Source organism: Chionomys nivalis, chromosome 25, assembly GCF_950005125.1.
Source record: "Chionomys nivalis chromosome 25, mChiNiv1.1, whole genome shotgun sequence".
In the NCBI taxonomy this organism is placed as follows: domain Eukaryota; kingdom Metazoa; phylum Chordata; class Mammalia; order Rodentia; family Cricetidae; genus Chionomys; species Chionomys nivalis.
This window is the reverse complement of record NC_080110.1, coordinates 24,545,479-24,573,113: the sequence shown is the minus strand read 5'-3', so window position 1 is coordinate 24,573,113 and position 27,635 is coordinate 24,545,479. Positions and strand designations below refer to the sequence as shown.

Genomic DNA, 27,635 nt, shown 5'->3' with positions numbered 1-27,635 from the left:
AAAATGGTCATATACTTAGCTTTCATCACCCTTCTCCCTGCGAGAAGGAGAAAAAAATCCCACATTATATATAGCATAAACATTTAAAATATTTTTGTATGTTTTATTTGAACTTAAAGTAAATGTCCTTTTCAAAGTAAGCTTTCCTTTAATTTTTAAGTCCTTTCAGAAGGAGTATGGTTATATTAAAACATGGTTACTCTGTGAAGAATTCAAAAAAACCTTGCCACCAGTCACAACTCTTTTCTCTTTTCATCTAGAAAGATCAGCCCAAACCACTTTGAGACATGCAAAATTGAAATTTCAAGAAGTCTTGAACATCAGTTGAGTACACATTCAGATCTCTTAAACATATTTGTTCTCCTCACCCCCAGGATTTCTCACCATTGTTCTTCTAGGTAAAAGGGCACTGCAGACTGTTTGTGGACTGATTTGTCTTTGTTCCATTTTTTTTTGTATTCCTCTTGTTATACTCATGCTTCATTGGGAATAATCATGTCCTGAACACAGAGACATGATTCTAGAGAATTTTCTAGAGCTTGTCTCCCTATGTCTGATGTGAAGGTGCTTCACTAATGGTCTTGCTTCCTAATGTCCTTTACACTGTCACTGACTGAACATTTTAGGCAGGACTTTGTCCCTTTGTTGGGGCCATTTTAGAGACACTTAAGTCCAGCACCCCTCTTGGGTGCCAGAGCTCTTATACAAACTCTCAGGGGCATCATATTTGATTAGCAAATGTCCAGAAAGGTAGAGCTCATTATGAAATGCATCTTATGTGACTGCCTTAAACTTGACACTTTAAAAAATAAACTATTAACTTTTGCTTTAATCATTTAAAAATATTTATGCTTGCTTTTCAAAAGTTCCATTAATCACTTGGCAAAGATAAGCATATTTGTTGGTTACTATTTATTCTAAAAATTGGGACTATGTTTAGAAATAAGTAGGTAAAATGCTTGCAATGTATGACCAAAAACCCTAATTTGATCCTCAGTACTTATAGTTAAAAAAAAAAAGCCTGGCATAGTGGTTCATTTCTTGTCATCTAGTGCTAGGGAGGTGGATGAGGCAGATTCCAAACAGCCTAACCTAGTTGGTGAGTACAAGGTTTGCCAAAAAGACGGCTATCTCCCAAACAAGTCATCAAAAAGCAAATTGAATGAAAATCTATCTGAGATTGTCCTCTGACTTACACATGTATGTGGACACAGGGACACACACACACACACACACCAATATTAGAAATAAAGAGGAAGAAGTGAGTCCACTTATTTTGTGAGTTTCTTTATTGTTCTCAGTACTGCACCATGCACACCACAGAAATAAAATCCACGCCAATATCATACCATGCACTGGTAGTGTGCTAAGTACTGGCTGGAGAATATCTCACTCCCCGACATAAGAGCCCTCTCAGGGATCCTTATCCCCATTTCCCAGATAAGTGCATTGACACTTAGGTGCAAATTCACAGATTCCTTCTGAGCAGCTGTAAGTTTATTCAGGGTGGATGTTCACAGTAGCAGACAAGAGACTGAAAAATTATGACAGAGAAGGAAGGCATCAGAGGGCACCATGCAAAAGGTCAACCTGTACAGAAGCAAGCAGTTTCTCAGCAGGGTGCTCTAACGTCATGAACTGGCAGTCCTGGAAAACAAAAAAAGAACACACACTTTCTAAGGCACAAATTTTGGAGCATTGACAATGAGGCTTCAACCAAAGCTGTTCTTTTGTAGAGCGCATAGACAATCTTTCAAAAGAATGAATTCAATGCTCATTAATTAAAATTAATTAAATGTTGGGTCCCACTCCTTATCGATGGCATGTAAACCTCCTCTGAGAGCCAGTGGTGTTCTCAGATGGGCTCTCTTGAGCGATATTTCTCATTGTCTTTGAAAATAATTAAATCCACATTTCAATGTTAATATGATCACTAATGAAAAGATTCTTGTTCTAACAGAGCAAGAAGAGACTTTAGAACCCTTGGACTTTAGCCCTGTCCAATTAGGATGAAAAACGAAGCCCAAAGCATTGACCTTGACTCACCCCAATTGGAAACAAACGGCCGGCCAAATTAGTTCTAGGAAACCCACGTGAAAATAGATGAATATCTTTATTAATTATAAAAAGTTATATTTTTTCAAGTTGTATTTTTTTCTTCAATCAATGTAAGTTTCTTGGTAGATGGTTTAAGTTTTAGCATTTAAAGTATTATGTCTGAATATTCAATAGAAGCCTTATGAGATGTATTTTACTCTCATAATAAGAGTAGACTTATCTTTGAAAATGTAGTCAAATGTTTGCTTATTTTCCACATAGCAGCAAAATCATTTAATTACCAGACTTGAAATTATGATTATCAAAAATACTACCTGCCTATGATACTTAGACCTTGAAGAAGAATGTTGTTAATATTCTCCGTGTATCCCTTCAGTATTTCCCCCCATAAACATGTTGTATTATTTAAAATATTATATTAAATTTCTTCCTTGACAATATCTTCCATATACATAACACATTGTGATTATTCTCATCCCACACTTGATCTCTTTCCTACCCCTATAACCTGCCATCCTCCCTACAGCTCTTTTTCCCACGTTCATTGTTTATGTCTTTATTCTGCTTCATGACCATTGAATTTAACCAGGGTTGTGTGCAATATTTATGTCTCTGTTCTGCTCATGACCACTGAGTTTAATCAGGGTAGTGTGCATGAGAAAGAATGTGTAAGTGCTCGCTGGCGTCTTGTGGGCTCACCTGTAATAACCCAACTGAAAACAATAACTTCTATTTCCCCAGTATCCATCAGTACCAATGTTTGCCAAAGAGAGGAAAGGACCTATGAGTCTCTCTGGCTAGTAAACCTTTGGCAATTTTCTTATTTGTTTGCGCATTTCAATTCTAATAAATTAATTAAAGTATCAAATTACTGTGACTTAATCTCATTATTATTATTATGGACTGAATCTTCGTATATACTGAACTCTTCACTACCAAAATGACTATGTTAGGAGGTGTGGCCTTTGAAAATTCATTACATAATGAAGAGACCCCACGGTGTAATCTATTTAAAGACAAGCTCAAAGAGCTCTCCAGCCCCCGTTCTCCAGATCAAGATCACAGGAGAAGGCAGCATTGTACGTCCTTGAAGAAGGATCTCACCTGAACCTGATGGTTGGTGGTCATAAACTTAAGTATTCAGTGTTATAAGAGAGAAATCTCTTTTTACTAAGCAACCTAGTTTATAATACTTTGTTATAGCAGGTCCATCAAAATCATACTACCATTATTATTTTTAAACTTAGTTTAAAAAAATTAACCTGAAAGAAATATCTTTATCTCTCTCTTACTTAATTTTTAACATCTACCTCCAAAGCATTTCAAGCACTTGCTGTTAAGTATATCATTGAAATGTGAAAATAAATGGTCCCGTAATGATATTCTGAACATCCAGGCATTCAAAACTTTTATCACACAAATGAACTCTGACATAATCCTATTTAAAATGAGAATGAAATAAAAACCAGAGCACCAGTTACACTAATTAGGCGATCATTTCTGCAGTGTTTCTACTCTAAGAAAGCTAAAAGCATTTTCATTTTGGCTAAGCCGTACCCCATTCTTCTTCCATCAGGTAACTAGGTGAGACTTGCTTACTGTCCATGCTTGTATACCATACCTAAAGAAAGAAAGAAAGAAAGAAAGAAAGAAAGAAAGAAAGAAAGAAAGAAAGAAAGAAAGAAAGAAAACCAAACACAGCTTTATTCCCAGCAGATAAAATCCCATTAAAAGATTTACTTCTGATGCAGCAGTTAAAAAGAAATGACTATGGGGATATTCACATCTTCATAAACAATTTTCATGTTCACTAGGAAGGGCCCCTCGATCCCTGTAATCTTGATATCCACTGTCTCCCAGGACTCATTTCTACCATTCATAACTATGGGTTCTGTGGTCTCTTAGATAATGCTTTACAAACAAATGAGCATTTTCATTTATTCCTAATGACTTTGGTTTATACAAAGAGATCTTAAACTGTCCCCAGAGCAATCATTTTGTGAAAATGTTATTAGAACATCTTTACAAATTTAGAAACAAAAGGGGGTTTCATTAAGAATAGAAGTCATCGGGAATTGAAGGCCCCTGGCATAACCAGTTCCTACCAATCTTGTTTTATTCAGTAATGAGTAAGACTGATCTTGTGAACTATACTTTGATTTTTTTTTTTAATCTGGTGAATGGCTAAGGAAGTGAGGAACTGATGGGGTGGGGAGAGTTGCTAGAAAAATCAGCGTTCTTGGGCTAATTAGCTCTGTCTTTCCTCTTGGAGGAGATATATGCAATTATACCTCCTGGTATCTGCTAATTAAACCATTTTCTTCCTGAGACTTGGGGTGTTTGTTCCTGAGACTGATGATTGTCTTTCATGCTTTTAGATTATCTATTCAAACATACATGTGTTTCATTTTCTTCTTCATCAAGTTTGATATGTGTACTATGTGCAGAGAGACAGACAACTTGTTACAGGACTGAAAGTAGACCCAGAAGTAGAGCATTTATCTTGATTTACAGCTGCAGATTTCCACATAGAACCTTCTCTCATTCTATGTAGCTTTTATTTAAAGGGTCTTCCCAGGAAACTTAAGTAATGCGTATCTATCATCTTACCTGAACTTTTATTGCTGGATTTTTCTCAAAACTTCTTCTCATTGTTCCATGTATGCCATTTTTTTTTAAATGTGGTAGGTCCTTAGATCACTGCTACATTGTTTCCTCTTCAGACACTGTGCGTACTAGGATATGACAGTGCTGATAACCACAAGTTTTATTGATAGAAACCCAGTCTTGCCAACACTAAGTATTTCTGAAAAATGACATACTGAACACTGCTTAAAAACAAAATTTAAGAAGACATTATAGATGACATCCATGCCCAGCTAAATGCTCAGAGAATTCCATGTTAGTCATACTGGCATAAAAATTTCTCTTTGATTAGGCTCACGGATTCACAATGGTGCACTCTGAAAAGATGCACTGGTCTTCCATGATCTGTTTCACCAGTCTTAAGGGTTCTGATACATCTGAGAGAGGTTAACCATCAACAGAGTTCAGAGCCAGCTGTGGACTAGAATGCATCGAGTACCTGCACATTCCAAAATTTCATTGTTTTTTATCACTGAGTAATACTCCATTGTGTAAATGTACCACATTTTCTTTATCCATTCTTGGGATGAGGGGCATCTAGGTTTTTCCAGCTTCTGGCTATTACAAATCATGCTGCTATGAACATAGTTGAGCACATGACCTTATGGTATGATTGAGCATCCTTTGGGTATATACCCAACAGCAGTTTTGCTGGGTCTTGAGGTAGATTGTTCCCTAATTTTCTGAGAAATCGCCATATTGATTTCCAAAGCGGCTATACAAGCTTACACTCCCATCAGCAATGGAGGAGCTTTTCTTTACCCCACATCCTTTCTAGAATAAGCTGCCATCAAGTTTTGATATGATGGATCTAGAAAAAAACATATTGAGGGGAGTAACTCAGACCCAGTAAGTCAAAAATTATATGTACACACTCATAAGTGACTTCTAGATATAAAGCAAAGAAAAACCAGCCTCTAGTCCATAACCACAGATAACCTAGACAACTAAGGGAACCTTAAGAGAGACATACATGGATCTACATAGGAAGGAGAAAAAGACAAAATCACCTGAATAAATTGGAACATGGGGGTTACAGACGATGGTAGAGGTGGAGGGGAAGAAAGGGAGGAGGGCGAAAAAAATGTATAATGTAATAAAAATAACAATAAAAACGAAAGTGCCAAGTACCTTCCCCACTGGTCAATAGAGATCCAAAGTAGGTGGGGATTTCAACTGTTAACTCCCCTCTGGGAGAAGCATTAACCTGTGCACACAGTGCCTCAGATTCTCTGATTCTATCTCCAAAGAGAACATCAGGCTTTCCAGACATGGACTCCAGACACCTACGGGAAAATGGAGACAGTGGATTGGACTGTTAGACATCAGTTTCTCTCCTAGTTCAGCATAGAGTAAGCAGACAAAAGCCACAGTGACCTGTTACTTTCCTGAGAAGGATCTGTCTGGTAGAGACCTTCCAGAATCTCCAGCAAGTTTATATACGTCTTCTCCTTTATGAAGCTTCTCTAGGGACTTGTGCAATGAGGGGTGAGGTGTGAAAAACCCATATAAATCATGGAGCCAGAAAATGAAGAAATAAGCAGAGACATCTAGAAAAATCCTCCTTAATGGAACAGATCTGATTGTTTACTTGTCAGTGCAAAAATCACCATCATAAATGCGCTTGCTCACTCGAGCTAAGAGAAATTGAAATTAAAGCCAGAATTTCAAGAAAGACTAAAATACTTCAAAGCACCAATAGGGCAGGGAAACGAACAGCTGAACTGCAATTCACTTGAAGGCGTCACCGGCAGATGGAGGCAATCAGAAGCATCAGCAAACCAAAGGCAGATCCTGAGAAGTAATTATCATTGAGAAGATTCACAGGGAAGGGAAAGTGTGAAGAAAGATGAAAAATGCCATCACGCAGACCAACATGAACCCTGCTCTAGTCCAAGAGGGCAAAACAGAGAATAGAGACCAGGACTTTGTCTGAAATATACAGTGGCTGATTTTTCCTTAGTCGGTAGGAGGAAATGAGCATGCAGGTCCAAGGAGATTAAGGACCCAGAATACAATGAATCCCAAGGAATTTATACACAACACAGATACGTCACAACCATTGCATCACTCATCTCTAAGGTAGAACAGGTACAAAGTTTATAAGTACCTGTATTTTATTTATTTTTATTAAACGTTTGCATTTAATTTACATGCCAACCACATGCCTTCTACCCCCCTCCATCCACTCCTCCTCTGTAGTCTCCATTCAGAAAGGGGCAGGCCTCCCATAGAGGTCTCCTGGGTAAGCTGGAGGTGGGCAGCAGGTGATGGTCTGGGAACATGAGGGATCAGGTGAGGTGGATTGCGATGGGATGAACAGAAAGAATAATGCAAAAGATATCTTGACTGGTGTCCATTTTGGGGTTAGGGAGAAACCTGGTGCCAAGGAAACTCCCAGGAATTCAGAAAGATGATCCCAGCTAAGACTTCTAGCAATAGTGGAAAATAACTATACTTTTATGGTAGAAAATATTCCTTCTCAGCCCAGAGTCCTTTCTGCTATAAAAAGTAGTTGATGACACAGACATAATGCAGACCTTAGATGCTGAGAAAAATAATTCAGACACAGACTACAAAAAGAATAACTCAGAACATGGCATTCCACAAAATGTTATTTTTGGCATCTGAGGACTCTTTAGAATGTATGTAAGATGTTGTCATAGTCAAAGCATGTGTTCCCTTTGTGTGATTATGTCTTACACAGTTTAACTGGCTTAGCCCGTAGACGCCTCTAGAAGATAAATGAAACAGGCTTTGCTAGTGGCTGTACTGTAATATTCATGAAATTTCTAGGGAATATAGTTAAACATTTACTGCTTAATTTTTTTTCTTTTCTCCAATTTTTGTAGTTTTAATTAGGGAATACTTAATATGAATGCTAGTTCTGTAGCAATGGAAATTCTAACTTACTGTGCTCTATTCTCATCTTATCTTTGACCTGTCAAAATCTTAATGAATTTCTCTCGGAAAATAAACTGTTTCTAACATCTGATATTGATTGGTGATTAGTGGTTTCAGTAGACATGCTAGAGATTTTTTTTGGTTTTACTTGCAAAGTTCTGTACCAATGTCTTGGTCAAAGTCATGCAGTCATGCAATGTTAGCTTCTACTTCTTCTGTATTTGGAAAGAAGACCCATCCTGGTTTATAAGAGCTCATTCATTGAAGACATTCAGCTGATCTTAAATTATACCTATTAAGAATAATTACTTCTGCTGAGCAGTGATGATGCATGTCTTTAATCCCAGCACTTGGGAGGCAGAGGCAGGTGGATCTCAGTGAGTTTGAGGCCAGCCTGGTCTACAAGAGCTACTTCCAGGACGGTACCAAAGCCACACAGACAAACACTGTCTCAAAAAAAAAATCATACATAGATAGATAAATAAATAGATAGATAATAAATGATTTCCCTAAAAAAGCAGTAATAGTGCTCTTCTTCATAAATTTAAGTATACATTGTGGCAAGCTGACCATAAACAGAAAGGAAAGAATCTTTTGTCACCAACTCATGACCGGAAAGCTCTGGTTGACAGTTTCTATTTGGGATCCAGACTGAGCTAGAAAGCAAAATTAAGCCGTGAAGGCATCCTCCTCCTCCTTTTCACCTTTTACAAAATCATATGAATAAAACTTTGCCTGCTAATACTGTGGAGGGAAAGGGCTCTCTCCTGTGAGAAGCCCTTCAGAACCACCGAGAAGAAGTCCTATTCCGTTATTAGGAGACATTCAGACGTTCATCAGCTTTTCCATACTGCTTTAACCTTACTAGTGTTTAACAGAAGTTCTGAATCAAAAAAAACAAAAAACAAAAACAACAACAAAAAAACCTTGTTTCTTCTTGTGACTTGGAGAAGACAATCCATGTAGTCACATTCAAATTATTAATGGGAAGTGTAACTAATAGACTAATAAATATTACAGAAAGAGATGCGCACTTTTCAGCTTTTAAAAAGTCTTTGAATATTTCTTAGGAGAAATATTTTAAAAAGCCAGGAAATGTGGTGTATAATGGAACACCACTGTGAGCAAGCTGATTTCTAAGTTTATAATTCATGAATTGCCAAGCCTAACAAAATTCATGCTAATTTTTCTTACTCTAACTTTTTATTTTGTAGTCAAAGTTATAGCTTACTATCATTTTATAATAACTACATAAACATAGTGGAAAGGCATTTGTTAGTTATGTCTTATTGTTTATCATTCAATTTATGATTCTGCATTTATAATGTTTGAGGAAATTACTTCTAGATAATAATATAAAAATGTAAGGGCATCCAGTTAGCTCAGTTTAGAGTGTGGTGCTAATAACACCAAGGTCATAGATTCTATCCCTTCTACTAGTCACACGAAAGTTTCTTAGTGCTGGATGAACGATTCAATGGTTTAAAGAACTTTCTGTTCTTTTTGAAGACTTGCTTTGGGTTCACTTCTTGGAAATCAGCTCGGGTTACTCTCAACCTGTAATTTCAGTTTCAAGGGACCAGATGTCCTCTTCTGATCTCTCCAGGTTCTTGCACAAGTCTAATGCTGTTATATACACTCAGACCCTCACACATACACACTGTTTTTAATAGATATCTTATGACAATTTAAAATTAAATGGTTGTCTTTTATTCCAATAAATTAGCCATCTTTTTGTTTACCTTTTAAAAAACAGATGAACAAAAGCTTTCCTAACACTGTGGAGGGAAAGCGTTTTCTCCTTTGAGAAGTGTTTTAGAACCACTGGGTAGGAGTCCTATCTCCTCACTAGTAGATACTCCGACTTTCATCTGCTTTCCCATACTGCTTTAATCGTACTAGTGTTTAACTAAAGTTCTGAGTGTATCTATTATGAAAGAAAAATTTCAGATAGGTATTCAATGAATGCCATTTAAAATATAAAGGACTTCATTTTTGGTTCTTTAACAAGGTGTTTTTGTTAGTTTGTTTAAATGATGACGTTTTGGCTGCGAATAAAAATTATATCCAAAACTTCAGCAGAATAAAAGACTTGATTTTATTTTCTAGTCACCAATATATTCAGATATTATTACTCTGTAGTATTGCATTGTTTTAGGAGCTATGTAATTGGCAAATCATTTTTTAGATAGCTGGTTGTAGGAAAGCAACTTTGGTCTTTATTTTCAAAACCTTGAAGCTTTTGATTAACAGAAAACTACCACGGGTTACTTCCTTAGAATACCACTGAATGTTCGAGACATCGTTTACTGCACAGGGGTGTCGTTGCTGGATGAGGATGTCTGGGAGTTCATCTGGATGAAATTCCACTCCACCACTGCAGTTTCAGAGAAGAAGATACTACTAGAGGCCCTAACTTGCAGCGATGACAGGAATTTATTAAATAGGCGAGTCCATTAAATTTCTCAGGTTGTATTTGTAATGAACATTATCATCTACAACTAAAATGCTCTGGAGCTGATTTTATTTCCTTGAATATACAGTATTGTAAAAGTCGGTGTTATAGAACACATCTTTCTTGAGAGAAGAAAACCTACATGGTGAAATGACTAAAGTAACTTTACTTGAAAGATGACATGAATTATAACTAATTATTTTATAAAGTGTTATGTTTGTTTGAGAAAATATTCCACTGTAAAAGAAAATATTTAATGTGATAAATTTGAGAATGGAGTTGTGTCAACAAATAAGCTTTTTGATTTTTCCCATCCCATAGATATTCTTGGAGTGTAATTAGTGTATTTCATGAAAGTGCTATGAATTTTATCGGTGTTTTCTAAACAGAAATTGTTCTGTAATTATTCATTGGGAAAGTTTTAACTCAAGTATTTTTGAAGACTCTAACTAAATTGTAAATTTTTAAATTTAAGATTATAAAGTGTTTACATTTTTAGACTAAAAGTTTTTTATCCACACTTTTATCGTTATAGGCTTCTAAATCTGTCTTTGAATTCTGAGGTGGTGTTGGATCAAGATGCAATTGATGTCATAATTCATGTAGCCAGAAATCCACATGGTCGAGATCTTGCCTGGAAGTTTTTCAGAGACAAATGGAAAATACTAAATACCAGGTAGAGATTATAATCTATTCAAGCCTGAATGAATAAATGAAAGCCTATGTTTGAGGAATAGATACCCAAGGTTTTTGTTAGAGCTGTGAACTAAATGATAAAATTGGACTTTATAATATTCAGCAAAGATGGTTGTTGCTATTCCTTGAAATTCACGATGATTTTTTTATCATGTCTCTAACATTTCTCATTTAATAAAGATTGATAACCTTAATTAATGGGAAAGCATGGAGAGACTAAGAATTATTTAGCAGAGCAACTTGACTTGGAAATTCATCAAATTCTATGTAGTTGAAATCCTTTCATAAAACTTGTATATTCTGTATATATTATAGAAAAAAACATAAATCACATATAAATGCAATTCCAACAAAGAACTTTACTCTTGTAGAATGGTTTAAATTCTCTTTAAATGTAAATATCATAAAACACCTCAATAAAACAGTGATACGGAGAAGTCTCATTAATCATTTGGATCATTGTATTATTCCAGCTGCAGTAGAATTAATTCCCAGAATATCTTGTTTCGTGGTGAGAATTCTTCAGCTTCAATTTTAGAAAATATTTCATTACGCATTTAAATATATTATAATAAATGTTAATTTATGCCTCTGATAATCTCTATGGTATTTTAAAATTAAATCTATTATGGAGCAAGTAAATGCTGCATGTTACTCCTCAACATGAATTTTTTTTTTTCCAGATAGTAAGCAGACCTAACATTTGGTCTCTTGAAAGCTGAAGTAAAAACTATTGTGTGTTTTTTTCATTCCTTTACCCGTTATCCTTGCATAACAAGTTCATCAGAATGTGCCCTTTCAGTTGCACACATTTCTGTCTACAGCTGCTTCATTGTCCCGAAACTGCTGGTATACCTATAAGTCACAGTGACATCTTTGTGTTTGCAGTTTGTATCGTAGAATGATAGGAAGATTAGAGCTTGCATTGCCACTGTGTATATAATGTGTCATGTAGCAGGCAGGAAGGTGAAACTAATACATATGGGTATGAGTCTAAAGGATTTCACACACACACACCAACCTTTCATTGGTGCATAGACCAGAGCTCAGTGTTATCCGCACATCTACCATTTCTTTCCTCTGTTTCTCATCATGCTTATTTTGTCTCTGAGAACCATGACCACCGTTCAAAAGGTAGAAAGACTGAGAGTTCAGTCCACATATATAGTTCTGTTTTTCTTCACAGGAGTGCTTTTTATCAGTTCCGATTTTCCTATTAGTTCTTGAAAATCGGAGCTCACGAGAAGGGTTGTCTAGGATACTGTGTTCTACTTTACAGGCTCCTTCTGGTTTTAGGTGTCATGTGCTCCCATTGCTTCTATTGCTCCCAGAATCACTTCTGTTAACTCAGACCTTTCACCTAACGTTACCATGTAGTAGAACTATTCACATTGTGGTCCCCTGTGGAGTGCACTTGAAAACCAAACCTATAGTGTCGGAGCCTATAATTTCACACTTGTCTTCCTCTTCTTGGTAAATCAGATAAGTATTCACAACTGGAAATCTATAGAGACATCCTCCTTCCTTGCCATATATAATAACAGATCCAAGGTCCTCTTAAGTATCCTAAATGTTTCTTGAAGACTTCCTTGCTATTTCTGACACTACTTCTTTACCTCTTTACCACATGCTTGTTTGTTTTTCTTTATCCCCACCAGCAGTCTTAAAGCAACCTTCCATCTTTCTGAATCTTAGATCACACTTTTCCATCTATCATCTATCTATCTATCTATCTATCTATCTATCTATCTATCTATCTATCTATCATCTGTGTATCTATCATCCATCCATCTATCTATCTATCTATCTATCTATCTATCTATCTATCTATCTATCTATCTATCATCTGTATATCTATCTATCTATCATCTGTATATCTATCATCTATCTATCTATCTATCTATCTATCTATCTATCTATCTATCATCTATCTATCTATCTATCTATCTATCATCTATCTATAATCTGTATATCTATCATCTATCTATCATCTGTATATCTATTATCTATCTATCTATCTATCTATCTATCTATCTATCTATCTATCTATCTATCTATCATCTATCTCAGAACCTTCTAAAATATGTTGCTATCTCCCTTCTTTGAAATCACCCATGATTCTCTGCCACACTAAGCATAGGAGCTTCATGGTGTGTGTTCCGTTTACCTCTCAAGATTTTACCTCTGACCGAGTCTCACAGCTTAGACCCTTCTGATGCCCATTGATTTCAGCTGTCTTCACTTACCATGCAGTTTCACACTTGCTTGCCTTTGATTATGCCACACTTCCACTTGGCATTTCATTCTCAGAACAACGTTGTACTCATTTATATGCATTTGCTACAATGAAGAGGTATAGGCTGTCTCTGAAATCTGTGTATCATTTCATCAATGCTATATCTAGTTACATTAAATGAGAATTAATTCTTTCCATGTCTAGGTCTTCAACTATATAAAGTATGAGATAGAGATTTTCTTCTACTCTTCCTTACCTGGGAGTATAAAGGAAAACGATTGAATCTCCCTTAGAAGGAAGTGACTTTTCTTCTTGTATGGTCAGCCACTTTTCTGACCATATGACCTTCACAATAATTACTTGTATTAGTATTGAAGCGACTGGTAGCTTACTTCTTTGAGACAGTGTCGCCATGTACTCTTAGCCATCTGGAACTCACTAAGTAGACCAGTCTATCCTTACACTTACATCATTCTCCCTGCCTCTGTCTCCCGAATGCTGAGACTGGGGGAATGTACCACGGCACCCAGCAGTTTATAATATCAGTTTCCATCTATTTGCTTTGACTAAGATGTCCTTTTCTCATCATGGCAATCCTCCCAATTGATTCCCTCTTTAAATGATAAGACTAAGTCCTTCAGCAACTCAAGTACTGAAGAGCCAGCAAGCTGGGGAAGCAAAAGAAAGCGTCTAATCATAATAATGGCAGCGTCTTTGCTTCCAAAACCTCAGTCTTCTTGTTGGTTATTTTTGGTGCTAAGAGCATGAAACCTGTGATAGATGGCCTTACCAAAGTAGAGGCAAAATGACAAAGTGAGAACTTCCCATTCACAGATATACATCTTACAGGAATCATAAGTCAAGAAATTATATTCATAGTACAAGAATTACAGAATATAATAAATAACTAGATATTTTAATAACTAAATATTTGGGTAACTAGAAAATTTAATAATAAGTGTAACTGATGCTCTTTTATGAAAGTATTTTTTTTGTAAACTTTGCCTCAGCTTTTGAAATTTAATTAGAATTCCAAGATCTTTTATAACTAGCCAGATCACAGAATCCTTGTGACGTACTGGTTCTGATTGAATAGGTTTTGCTTTTATTCATTTCTTGGGAGACTTTTTAACCTACAATGATCTAGGTCATTTATAAATGCCTCTCTCTCCTTTCTTGGCTTGTAAATAGAACAACAATGCCTGAATCCAATTCTAAAGGCCTGGACTTTGGCAGACTCAGTGACACTCAGAGGTCTCTGAAACACTGCAGCAGGCTAGGTGGACCTGGTCTAACCCCATGGCAATAAATCCTTCTTTGCCTCTCTCTCTCCTGAGAAGAGCAACCAGTACTTCCCTGAGAGCTAGTGATTACTGATGGTCTTGGTAAATGCAACATTTGGGAAAGACTGCAAAAATTATTCTAGCCAGTTTGCTTAAATTACTACCTAGATAGACATTAAGATGATTTTCTTTTATCTTTGTAGGTATGGAGAAGCATTATTTATGAATTCCAAACTTATCAGCGGAGTTACAGAATTTCTTAATACAGAAGGGGAGCTTAAAGAGGTAAAAGTCTTGTTACAATCTTCTTATATAAACACATTAAATTGCAGATTTATTTCAACTACTTCTAGGCATTAGATTCACTCAAGTTCTTTCCCCCCGTACACTCCCCATACTCACATGCACACATGCACATGAACATACATGTATGGCATGCATGTGTGCACACATATGCAAATGCATCACACACACACACACACACACTAATTTCCTTAATCTACTACCTACAAAGAAATCTGTAACATATTCAGAATTGAACGACTATGAACAATTATGTAGATTGCTCAAAGAAAATTAATTTTGTAGTTGGGGACCACATATCCCAGAGCTCTTAGTAATCAGTTTATAAACCATTCACTAACGACCATGCCAATGACGACATGTCCACTAGGGACTATGCTTGATGCTGAGGCACACAGTAAAAGTCTGAGTGATTATGTGGGCACAGTAGCCTGCTAGCAGCTATCCAGTCTTTTAAGCGGGATAAATTCATATTTGAGGAAGGTACACCACTTCTGATAACACACTTTGAAAGCCATAGTTTGCCTAAGATAGATTGCTTGGCTCCATTACAAATTAATTTTATTAATGAAAATAAGCTTGAGTTTTTAATGAACTTGTGCCCAGATTCTGAAATATCTATTTTATCCGTTCCCAATTGTATCTCTCAATATGTAAGCATCTAGGTGTCTCCTTTCCCCCCCATCAACTCCTATTAACACTAGAAAAGGATCTGTAGTGGGACTATCAATCACACAGGAAAACAATAACAAAATAAAGCTTCTTTTATTCACTTATGATAATTGATGCTGCCTTTTTCTCCTCTGCTATCCACAGCATACAGCTTATATTTAGCACAGGAATTCCTAGTTTCATTAGTTTTCATGCGAGACCGGCTGGAAGCTGTGACCCACAGATGATCCCATTGAGTGGCATTCCTTTAGAAGCATTGGGCCTGGCACGTCGGTCACATCTTCTAATATTGCCCAGTTTCCTGAGAGCATGTCTTTCACTAACTTAGGATCTGTCATAAGAAAGCTCGTATTCCAGTGATGTGAATGTCCGCCTTTCCCCTGCTATGTGTGTCCACAACCCTGAAGGATTTAGTTTTGAAATCCCAGAATATTTTTCTTACTTTTTTTTTTTTAATGAAAGGAGCTCAATGAAGAGAACTTTTATGTGCCCGGAGGAAACAGAAGGCATGGGCAAATCATAATTGCTTTCATTATTTTTTACATTTAAACTTAGTGCTTTTAATATCATGATTTAATATTTAATAATCAAGCAATAAAGTATTGATTTAGCCACAACCCCCACAATCGTGGAAGGAAGCTCAGAAGTTTCTCCCTTTTTCCCACTCCTTCACCCATTGTGTTTCCCTCTTATCTTCTAGTTTCCTTTCATCGTTATCCCTCCTTTCACTGTCTACCATTTATACAGTTCCTGTTTCCATCATACAAAGGTCACAAAAATCATGTTTTAAATTGAGATTTAGTTAAATTCATCACATGCAAACCCCTTTCTGCATTTCACTTACACATTTTGTTTTTATCCCTTAATTAATTGCCATTTTAATGTTGCAAGCTACCCCATCATGAAAGTTGTGATTTCAAAAATGAAGCTAAAGTGTGGCTTTTAGTCCATTATCTTCAAAGCGATAACTGAACAATGCAGGCTCTCAGTGGAATGAGCAATGAGTCATTTCACTGTGGACTGGCTTGCTCGCACTTTGCAGTTTCGCTGTTCTACCGGAAGCCTTTCCATACTTCTACCACCTACCCATTTTCTGCAGATAGAGGGAATACTATTTTATGGTGAGATAGGGCTTAATTTCTGTTCTCACTCACTCCTTCCTTAAGCAGAAAGTGTTAAGCAAGATCAGTGTCTTCCCTTGGAGGTTATACCTACGGTTGCTAAGCCTGTAGATCTGAAGGGGCTCAGCACCTTTGTGAATTATGACATTGCTTTTAATATTTTTATTGTTAATTATGCGATTTGTATGTTTGTATGTGGATATGTAGTGCGAGCGCAGGAGCACCCACGAGGCCAGAATAAGCTTTCAGAGCCTCTTAAACCAGAGCTGACTGAGGACGGTGATGGGAACCTCTCTGGAGTCCACTACAATAACAATAGAGTCGTATGCTTTACATAGCTGAGCCATCTCTCCAGCCCCCTGAAAATAAAACTATTTAATATTTTAATGACCATTATCAGCTTCAATATTTTGATGACTACTAAGTAGAAAAACAAATTCTCTGTTTTATCGTCCCTTCCCTCAAACCTTCCTAACACCTAAGACTGGATTTATTCTTAATTATAAGGAATTAGCAATTTGACTTATATTCCTGCATGAGGCAACTCATCCTTTCCTTAATTTTTAGGACTAGCAGAAACATAACCTCGTAGAACCACAGAGACCTTTGTAATTTTTTGACTAATGTCTATTTTGTTCTTCTGTGAACCTAAATACAGCCCTGTTGTAAAAGAATATGCATCTTCTTCATCAGAGAGACTCCATTTACAACTTAAAGGGTGACGTCTTTTACTTCCTATTAGGCCAATAGCTAATTCTATTTAGTTCTATAACTATCAAGATTATATTATGCTTTGCAATTCTCTCTTAAAGTCCTTTGTGATGCCAGAGTCTAGGATATCTTTAAATAAGATTTTTTTTCATTGTTAAACATTTTTTTAGAAGATAGATTAATAAACACACCTAGAAACTGTGCTAAGAAAATCAGAGGATGTGAAAAACACTAAAATTTTACTAAATTTTATTTTACAAAAGTGTCTACACTTTTTCAGAGTGACAGCATCACAGATAAATATCTCAAAGCCCAATTAAGAGAAAACCTAATGGAGGTAGAAAAATAGCAAAGAGCCTGAGAAATAAGCAGAGTGGGAGGCTAAGTGCCTTTGTCGCTGCTGAACCTGCACAGACAAGGAAGCTCGGCCAGACACCACAGGGCCCTCAGGGACCCGTGAGAAGGCTCTGAGCACACATTCTCTGTAAGCAGTACCGAGGGATACTGGCCACAAGATCAATTTATGGCAACCGTAGAAAGTGTAACCGATATGCTCTGATGACTGAGCTCCTCTTCTAATGTATAAGTCCCCTCAGGATCCCTGAGCTCACAAGGAAAGTGAGTCCACCTCAATCATAATTTACAAAATGAAACTCTGGAGATCCACTCGTCACATGTCTACAGAGTTCTCTTCCATGACAATATGACTTTGGATCCAGTCATGGTCAAGCCAATGGGTTGGAGTTTTCTTCAAGCATTCAGCTTGTTTCAGAAGAGACCTGAGCATCTTCACGTACAGGGGGAGACTGTTGCTCTTTTCCCAGAAGCCACACCCAAATAATGACACAAAAATTATATTAACTATAAAACTGTTTGGCCAATAGCTTAGGCATATTTTTAAGCTAATTCTTACATCTTAAATGAACTCATTTCTATTAATCCGTGTATCAACATGAGGCTGTGACCTACTGATAAGATTCTGGCTGGTGCCTAGTGTCTTTCTCCTTCGGCAGCTACATAGCGTCTCCTTGACTCTGCCAACTCTCTCTTTATATCTCTTCTAGCCTGGCTATATTTTGCTCTGCTATAGGCTGAAGCAGCTTTTTTTTATTAACCCAACAGTAATAAAACATATTCATAACATAAGAGGGGAATCCCACATCATTTATGTAAATGAAATTTGCCAAAGGACCCTTGATAATTATCTGGAATGTTTGATGAATGCCTAGGAACAATATTGAAGAACACACTTTTAGAAGTGGGTGTATTTTTCCTTGACATGTAACATTAATTTAATGTACTTTGATGTCATATTCTACCATAAACACACACTTCAAAATTGAATAAAATGCATTATTGGTTGCTGAATGGTCATAGAATCTGTCTAAATGAAAATGTACCACTGCATTCCTAAATTTCAAACTATAATCCAAATATTTCAAGTGCATGTGTTTGTGCGTACAATCAGTATATGGTGTGTCTGGTACATATTTGTACAGAGCAGTGCCTAAAAGGTTGGAAATTGCAAAAAATACATACTGTCAATCAATTCTTCCTTCCTCTTTTTAAAATTATTATTTAGTGAGTTATTTATTTTTATCTGTTTCTTCCCTCTCTCCCCTTCTACCTTCTCTCATGACCCCCACACTCCCAATTTACAGGTAAATAGATCTAGAAAAAAAACATATTGAATGAGGTAACCCTAGAAAGACAAATATAACATGTATTCACTCATAAGTGGCTTATAGACATAAAACAAAGAAAAAACAGCCTATAGTCCACTACACCAGAGAACCTAGCCAACAAGGAGAAAAAAGACAAGACCTCTTTTTCTTAATATCTATAATTTTAGTCAAACAGTACATTAATTTTATGATACTAAAATAATTCTCAGTTATGTATTCACTATCTTATGCTTGCTTTAACATACAACGATTTTGATGTCATCTTAAGTATGTAGTTCCATGATATGGTTTTTCATTGCCAAAGATTTCAGATCAACTTTCAGAAAGTCCATCCGTATTGAGTAATCAAGCAACACCATCATAATCAAATCAAGCTGTCCATGAACTAAAATCCAAATTAATTTGGAGATGTAGAATTAACTGCATTTTCGACAGCTCCGCACTTCACTTTTCCTGCCTGGATCTTATCTTGAGGCCCTGTATTTTCCTTCCTGGCAGAGCCTTCGTGTGGCACCCCCAGGTGATGAATCACACCCCACACTAATTACATCACATAGTGTTTCCTTGCTACAAAGTTGATTTTTCACGTTTGTCTGTTAGCACTGTAATTGTTGGTTGCTTGCCAGTTTCTTAAGACACACAGAACAAAAAGCGAAACTGCTAGTGCTTAATCTTCAAATAATTCCTTGAGTCTTCTCAGAGTATATGAACTCTCTAAGTAAGAACTTATATCTGTAATAATTATAACAAAGCACTTAAAAGTTTCAATTTTAAATTCTCTGATTAAATAAGACACTCTTCCTTATCTTTTCTAAATCTATTTGGTTGGTTGCAATGTCATTAATCACCCAGTTTTCATAGCTCTGCTCCTTTGTTCTCTAATCTGGTTACTGAGGTAATCTTTTGACACTGAAGATAATTTTAAGTCCCATTCTGCTTATTTTTAGACCATGACTAAGAATTTTCTCTATTTAAAGAAAAAAACGAACCTTTAGCATTACAGTCAGTTTCTGATGCTCTTTGCTATGTTGAACCTGCCTTGTCATTAGACATGGTCTTTGAAACAATACCACCAACCTATTTTTAATAGGTAAATTAAATTGATATTTTATTATCTGCTGTGTTCTGTGTGTCGTGGTTCCAGGAACTTTAGCCATGGACAGTGAGGTAATGGTGTATAGGGAAGCTGGGATCAGGACGGGTTCTCTTCTGCTACCTACCACTTCCACCACAAATTGGAATCTCAGCTGGTTTATTAGATACAGCTCAGGGGAGGGGTTAGTTGGTCAGTAGAAGGTCTTTCCATGCAACCAGTCTCAGACTGTAAATATTCAGGAGGAAAACACTACCGTCCCTAGTATTTGCAAATACTAATCAATTATTTATAAACACTCACACTCAAACTCCCAATAAAAACTTGTAGCATCTCATTATTCATATGGGTAATGGCTTTGACAATTGACCATGGGGCAGTTTGTTTTGGGGTCTGCACCCACATCAAATTACACTTCTGCTCAGTATTTTACTCCCTCAGTTCTCCTCTACTCTTACAGTTATCTATTAATAAATCAAGAAACTACATTTGGAGTAAATGGAGTTGTAATGCCCACATACTCTTTTTTCTTTACATTTCGAAGTAAATCATGTCACCCATAGACAAAACCTAGTTTTTAAATGTGTTTGTATCAATTAAATTTGTTCCTCACAATTTTATGCATGTATGGTTACTCTTACTTCTTACCCTCTTCTCTTTCCAAACTCTGTCTATCCTTGTTTTCTACAAATCTCTTTCCTACACCCCATGACTTTTTTGTTTTATTTGGTGACTCACTAAGTTTAACCAAGGTCATCTGTGTGACCCTAGCTTTGTAACTTTTTGGTGGAGCTTGGAGGACTTGCTGGGGCGGGGGAGGGGGAGGTTAACATAACTAAAGACAGTGCTTATTTCATTTCACAGCTCTAATAATAGCCAATTAGTTCAGCAGTGAGGTGTAGGGTCTTAGGAGATCCCTTCCACCTCTGAATGACTGATGAAGGGGCCAAGATCTCACAGGTCAATTGCAAGTAACTGCAACTCTGTGCGTTCATGATTGCAATGGCTGTGTCTTGTCTGGAGTATACCACTTTGCAATCCTACCTTCTAACTCTTGCATACTTTGCACCTCCTGCAGTGTTTATTCTCATTTCAAACACATTCCACTAGAGTTTATTTACTTCTTTTCATGAATATGTTACCAATCCAGTCCATTTCATGAAGGACTGCTATATCAAACAATGAAATGTAAGTTTTGGTTTTAAAGGAAAACAGAAATCTTTCTTATATTGGCCACACATGGAGAAATGGGTGGATGAGCCTCAAATCTACAAATGTGAGAATAGAGTTTGGAAGTACAAAGGCAGGGTGATTTAAATTAAGAACAGCAATTAGAGGTGATGTGATCAGTGTGTTGTTCATTCAGAATTACTCTTCATTGTTTTCATAAGATCCCCATTCAGAAAATGCCAGTTTTATTATGATATATGGGAAGAGATATTGTAGATGGAAATTTCTGTCCTGCCTGGTCCCACTTCCATTCAGCCTCAAATAAACACACAGATGCTTATATTAATTATAAAGTGTTTGGCCTATTAGCTCAGGCTTATTATTAACTAGCTCTTACAATGTATATTAACACATAAATCTTACCTATGTTTAAACACATGCCTTGGTAACTTTTCTCGATGCAGCATTGTGTCTGACTATTGACTGCATCTCTGCCTTTTCTCTTCCCAGAAATCTCTTAGGCTGGTTGCCTATACTTCCTGCCTGGATACTAACCAATCAACATCTTATTAAATTAATATGAGTGAAAAATCTTTACAGTGTACAAAAGCATTATCCCATAGCATGATATTAGTCCTAAAATATTAAAATGTCATCCTAGAGAACATCCGCTTAGGCCTGAGTTAACCCAGTAGGCTAAGCAAATGTGGCCTTCAAGTGAAAAGTAATATGGTCAAGTCCTGTCATCACAACCAACATGCCAGAAATTTTAGCACTACACAGAAAAGGCAGTAGGAGATTTGGAGTGCAGTATTTCAGAGTATGACCTTTAAATATAACTCAAAACAAGTGGAGCTAGAGGGTTCATTCAAATTTGTCCTAGGTTTCTGTGTAAAACTTCATCCCCAAATACATTCTCATTCATGTATGTTCCATGTGAGTTCATATTAATACACACAGATTCACCATGCTCAACTTCCATTTCCAGCTAAAGAACTTCATGAAGACCTATGATGGTGTAGCCTCTGCCTCATTCTCACGAGCTGTGGAAACCGTGGAAGCCAATGTGCGCTGGAAAAGGCTTTATCAAGATGAGCTCTTCCAATGGCTGGGGAAAGCCATGAGGCACTAATATGTATCACTTATCAGAAATCAACTCAGAATTTTGAGAGGACCTGCTCTCTGTGGAATGAAGAGGCTAGCCAGAATTTCAGTGATAACCTGTGGGAGGATGTTTTGTTGTTGTCGTTGGTTGGATGGTGGTTATTTTTCTTTGTCCCATTCTCTCTACATTTGTTTCTCTGGTGGATGTTCCTCTGTATAGAAACTCTTGCAAGCATCAGCTTTCCCTGGCTACTTCAGCTGTACATTCCTTGCTGTTCAGGACCAAATATGATAGTGGTGCATGTTGATGTTACAGTCAGTCCAGAAAATCAGAATATTTTGTGCATGGATTTATGGTTCTGCCCTGTGTTCCAGCATGCTTATTTAACATGTCCAATGTTGTATGTGAATATATGTACATCCAGGATGGGCATTATGCGAAAGCACAAAGATTATCTATGACAATCAGTGTTGCGACGAAAGTGAAAACTTCAGAAGGGAATGCTACTCTCAGCCATGTACAACAGAGAGATAAAGCAGCTCTCTAAACAGTCCGTGTCATTGGTTTCAACACTTGGATTGTCTGACAATGATGATTGTGTTGCTAACTCATTTTCTTTGAGTGACAGCTGTGTATACACTTGCACAGATGTATAGATAGTATGTACATATGCATATGTACATAAGGAAGCTCCATATGTATATAATATGTTGTACATGCACCTGTGTGAAGAATATCTTCGGATCAAAGGAAATGTAACTCTTTTTTATAAATGTGTGGAGACTTGGAAAAGGCTTCATATAATTTATCTCAATACTACCCTTCCTACTTTATAACTCACTTTCTTCACTGCTTTTTTCATTTATGTGCTGAAGAATGATCCTTTCAACTCCATGAAGATGAATCCTAACAAAATATATATGAAAACTGACCACTCTATAAATTCTCTTGATCTGTGGCAGCCGTTCACCCATTTTTGTCATTATTTTGATCAACATTCCTATTGCATAAGCCAATTTTGTGTAAATTCAGAATGATTGGTACTAAGAAAGTATTTATTTATAGCTTCTTTGTCTTTCTTATCTTAGGTAGTGCAGAGTTAAATTCTCTCTGTGTGTTGATCGTCTTGTGTATATTGCTCCTATCCTCCATTAAGCAACCATACCTCAACAGGTCTGTTAGCATTAAGGACCTTTTATGCCAGTTGTGCCCTCCCTGAAGACACAAAGTTACTTTTATGCTGTGTTAATATACAAATTTGGGGGGAATTAACAATCCTGTTCTACCAGGAAACTTTGAAGAGCCATTTCCATGGCTGTGTATAACGCAATTATATTTCAGTGTTTTTCTCACCCAGTAGGCCAGTTACTTGCTTCAGATTTAACATACTTTAAATTTAGCATTGTAAAATACTGTTTACAATCACTATAATTGAGTCAGCCGTTGTGAAACCACTTTTTACTTTCATGTGGTGTTCAGCTCTTCCAAATATTGAAAATCACTGAAATGATGGGTTCAGAGACCATCACTCACTACTGGGGAAAATTATTTATAAAACAGGAGTCCTAGAATTATTTTGTTCACAGAAATAAATAGAAATTTTCCAATCCATAGACTAAATTACTACTAAATTTGAGTCTTATCAGGTAAGCAATTAATGGCTAAATCTTACACATACAATTTTCAACACTTCATTCAATTAAAATACATGAATTTTAAGGATTATGCGGTGTTAAAGAGTCATGGTCATGCTTAATGTAGAATCTGAAACTTAGGTTACCTCTTGGAAGTGAGCAAGTTCTAAAACATAATGCTCATAAGTAGTATACAGTCACGAAGGCCCCAAATATTCCATTATAACACTGGTAAATTCATCCATGGAACAGAGCTGACCCAGGTAGATGTGTATGGTATTTTTTGTTTCCCGAAGTAACAAAAATTCAGAGTAATGTCATTTATTTTATTTTAAGTTAGTCATCATTTCAAACTTTGAGTTTTGTGGCTTTCTTAATTCTTTTTCCTCCCCACTGTTAGTAGTCATAATCCTCTTTCAGTATTTTAGTGGCCTTGAACACAACTGGTTTAGCTATAATCTAAATCCTCAGTGTATACTTATGTGCAATGTTTATACCTCATACAATACTTGTTCAACAGTATAGTGGTACCAATGGCATTGAGATTGCATTTTTGCTCTACACATTTTTTTCAGTTATTTAACCTTTTCAATGTTGAAATTATATTGGGCTTTAAAGGTTTTTTTAGTTGTTTAAATAAGTAATATTTTCAAAATAATAAAATAACCAATGATATCTCTTGGAATATTATGTAAAATGTAGCTATAAAATTATATTTTCTACTTAGAGTTTTTATCTTTCTCTCTTGTGTGTTTTACAAATCAATTATCTACATGAAATAACAACATATAGAAAATTTTTGTTATCTTGTCTCAACAATTTCCTGTGCCGATATACGTATAACAGTAAAACTTTGTTTTAATTAGAAAATACTAGGTTATATGCCACTTTGGGTATTCATTATTGCCAAGTAACTTGTAAATAAAATGTTTTCCCCAGTTTTACACATTCTTTTCCATAAATTTTCTTATAGTATTCAAAGTTTAAACTACACAATTTCAAACTCAGAAGACTGACATCTGTAACACTGGCTTCACTTCTTAAAATTCAGTAGCATGTTTGACTTCTTCTTGAAGATGAAGTGATGTTGAGAACAGCCACTCATACCTCTAAAATCTTAGTTATGATATAACCTAAATCTCCCAACATAGATGGGCTACAACTAACATAACAGCCGTGTCTTTAATTAACTTCTTTCTGTCTTATTATTTTGAGACTTCACACGTTCTAGACCAGCATAGAATATATGGTTGAACACATCCACAATGGCTCTATTATATTTAACATTTATATTCCAAATTGTATGATTTCAAACTACTGGATGCATATGTTAATGATCACGATTATTAGTCAGTATACATAGTCAAATATCAGAACACAGAATTTAGTCTATTGTTTACACTTCCCATTGCAAATCTGTTATTGAATGTACTTTAAATGAAACCTTAAGACTCTGATACTTTGATTTATTTTCAACACATATTTCTGATAGTGGGAAGAGATAACCATTACAGATGGTCAGAATACACACAAAAGGCTTTGTCATCTAAATAATTGGAAACAATATTCAGTAATATGTGTGTAAATCTTTGGGAACTAGCCTGTGAACAAATAGTGTTGCAGAATGGTGGTCCCGAATCAGATGTAACAGTTAAGTTATGACAAAGTATGCAATACCATATTTACTTCAAATCCACTGCTAATTAAATATTTCAAGAATTGTCTTCTAGGTGGTTGGAGAATGTAGCTCAAATATTTTCATGAATGCTCTTGTGACTTATCTATAAATGTCATATACAGTAATCAAAGCACAGATAATGAGAAGCCAAGAGTTCCATAGCATATTTCCCTTTATCAGAAAGCATGGCTGAATTATCATTTGATATTGATAGTTATGTGCTGTTCAGAACTCAACTGAGGCAAAAAAAAAAAGGTTTATTGAATCAGTTGGGTTTAACTGATCATGTAGTGAGAGAAGATGGTGGAAATAGGTTTAAATATATCCACATGAAAAAATGTAAAAAAAACTCAGGAACCAGTTGGAATTAAGACAGTGTGAGACAGAATCCCATGCGACAGAAGAGCAATTTGATCATTTTTAGGTATGAAGGCCTATTTTCTGTACTAATCCCCAAACATGTGGATCATTTTCACTGCCTGATTTCACAATACTTGTAATTTTAGAAATATGTACCATTTCAAAAGTATAACAACGCCATAAAACTTAAACAATAATAGTTAGAATCAAAATTAGGACAGAAACTATCCTTGTGAAAAGCTGTTTGTGCAATTTAGTGATTGCTAATCTTCAGAAATGTTGTTTAACCCACTTGTAAAAGTCTCTCAAATTTGCCAAAATAGTGTTAGCTTTATTCCTTTATTCGTTGATTTTAAAATCATTTATTTTTTTTTCAATCAGGTTCAGCAATTCCAATTTTAGGCAATAATTTATTTCTTCAAATTAGTCCATGTGAACCTGAGTACAAAAATATTCTCATGAACTATGCTAAAATTTCAACTTTTTTAATTATATAAGATTAGCCCTCAGTCTCACTGCCTTGAACTAATTAGCAGGTTTTAAAATCAAATACTTTATTTCATTTTGGGATGGATTCAATAAAGGTCTAACAAACATGGACTCTACCAGTTTTTGTTTTCAATTTCATGCCATGAAATTCTGTTTTAAAGTTTTGATAAGAAACATTACAAAGCTTTATAAAATTTTGAAAGGAGTCATTAAAAAAGGTTTTCAGGTTAGGGTGCTCATATACTTCACTGCATACATTTATTACTTAAATTTCTTTAAGTTATTCAACTACTCTATTTAATGCGAGTTTTACATATATTTCACAACCCACACTTTAAAGACTTTTTTCTGTTGAACACGAAGCTGCTTGAGGAGTTTGTCTTTCGGTTCTTCCTAGTTCATACACTGATGCAGTAACAAAGAGGAAAGAGCGGGTTTCATTTTGTTCAGATTTTTCCTAAATGGAGAATTATACAGAAGGATAAAAAATGTGAGCCTGTGCATATCAATTAAACTCAAGACACTTTGTGTGTATTGTCTCACGTGAAAACCCTGTGAAATATTATGAGTTGCAATCGATTTTCAAGAGGACGGAGGATAAAAGACATTGGTTTCTAAAAGGAATTGCTAATATTAGTGGGACCTCAAAACTGTAAACGTAAGCTTCACATGATGCAAATTCATCACTTCTGTGCATCTGTCAAGCCTGAGACACTATCTCTCCATACAGACTCGGTAGGAGATTCTGAAAGCCTTCATGTCTTTCACATTCTCATTATTACAGACGTCTTTGAAATAAGTGTTAATTGGTGCCCTTTTGACTTATCACTGATTTATTACCAAGGTTACTTCATTTGCTAAAATTATTTTGGTCACAAGAATTTTACATTTTGTTCGTGAAGGCTTTAAACTTACAAACAATTGACTGAGCCAATGGGCCATGAAAAATATCAGGGGGGCGGGAGGAAAGGATGGGTTGCAAGGTGTTTCACCAATGTCTCACAAAGATGAGGTTAAACTTGCCTCTGCAAGTGGAAAAGACCTATTAGGCTACTCAGAACTTTTCTATTGCTTAGCAAGGAGATCAGAAAATTTTCTCTCGTTCTGCATAGAGCAATAGATAGACCACAGTGCTTAATTTACTTGATGTTATGTTTCCAACGGTCCTGCTGTGTGGAGATGCAGTCTAACCTAACTGCTTTGACTCTCTTCTTCACAGGTCAACTTGCTTCTAATGGCGCCCACTTTTCTTGTGTCATGTAAGTAAATGAAAGAGCCAAGTGTTTTGTAGGAAATATAATAGGGGAATTAAGAACACGTGCCTCCAATGTGCAGT

The 27,635-nt window shown here is 36.0% G+C and overlaps 1 protein-coding gene across 1 annotated transcript in view; it reads left to right on the top strand.

Moving 5' to 3' along the window:
• The window catches only part of Trhde (thyrotropin releasing hormone degrading enzyme), a 369,227-nt gene extending 342,894 nt beyond the window's left edge, over positions 1 to 26,333 (top strand). The window contains exons 16-19 of the mRNA XM_057758096.1: positions 9,888 to 10,055; positions 10,599 to 10,739; positions 14,482 to 14,563; positions 22,022 to 26,333. Of these exons, the coding sequence (XP_057614079.1) occupies positions 9,888 to 10,055; positions 10,599 to 10,739; positions 14,482 to 14,563; positions 22,022 to 22,165 (535 nt within the window). The 3' untranslated portion in view covers positions 22,166 to 26,333. The remainder of the gene's footprint in view (positions 1 to 9,887; positions 10,056 to 10,598; positions 10,740 to 14,481; positions 14,564 to 22,021) is intronic.
• The last annotated feature ends 1,302 nt before the right edge of the window (positions 26,334 to 27,635 follow it).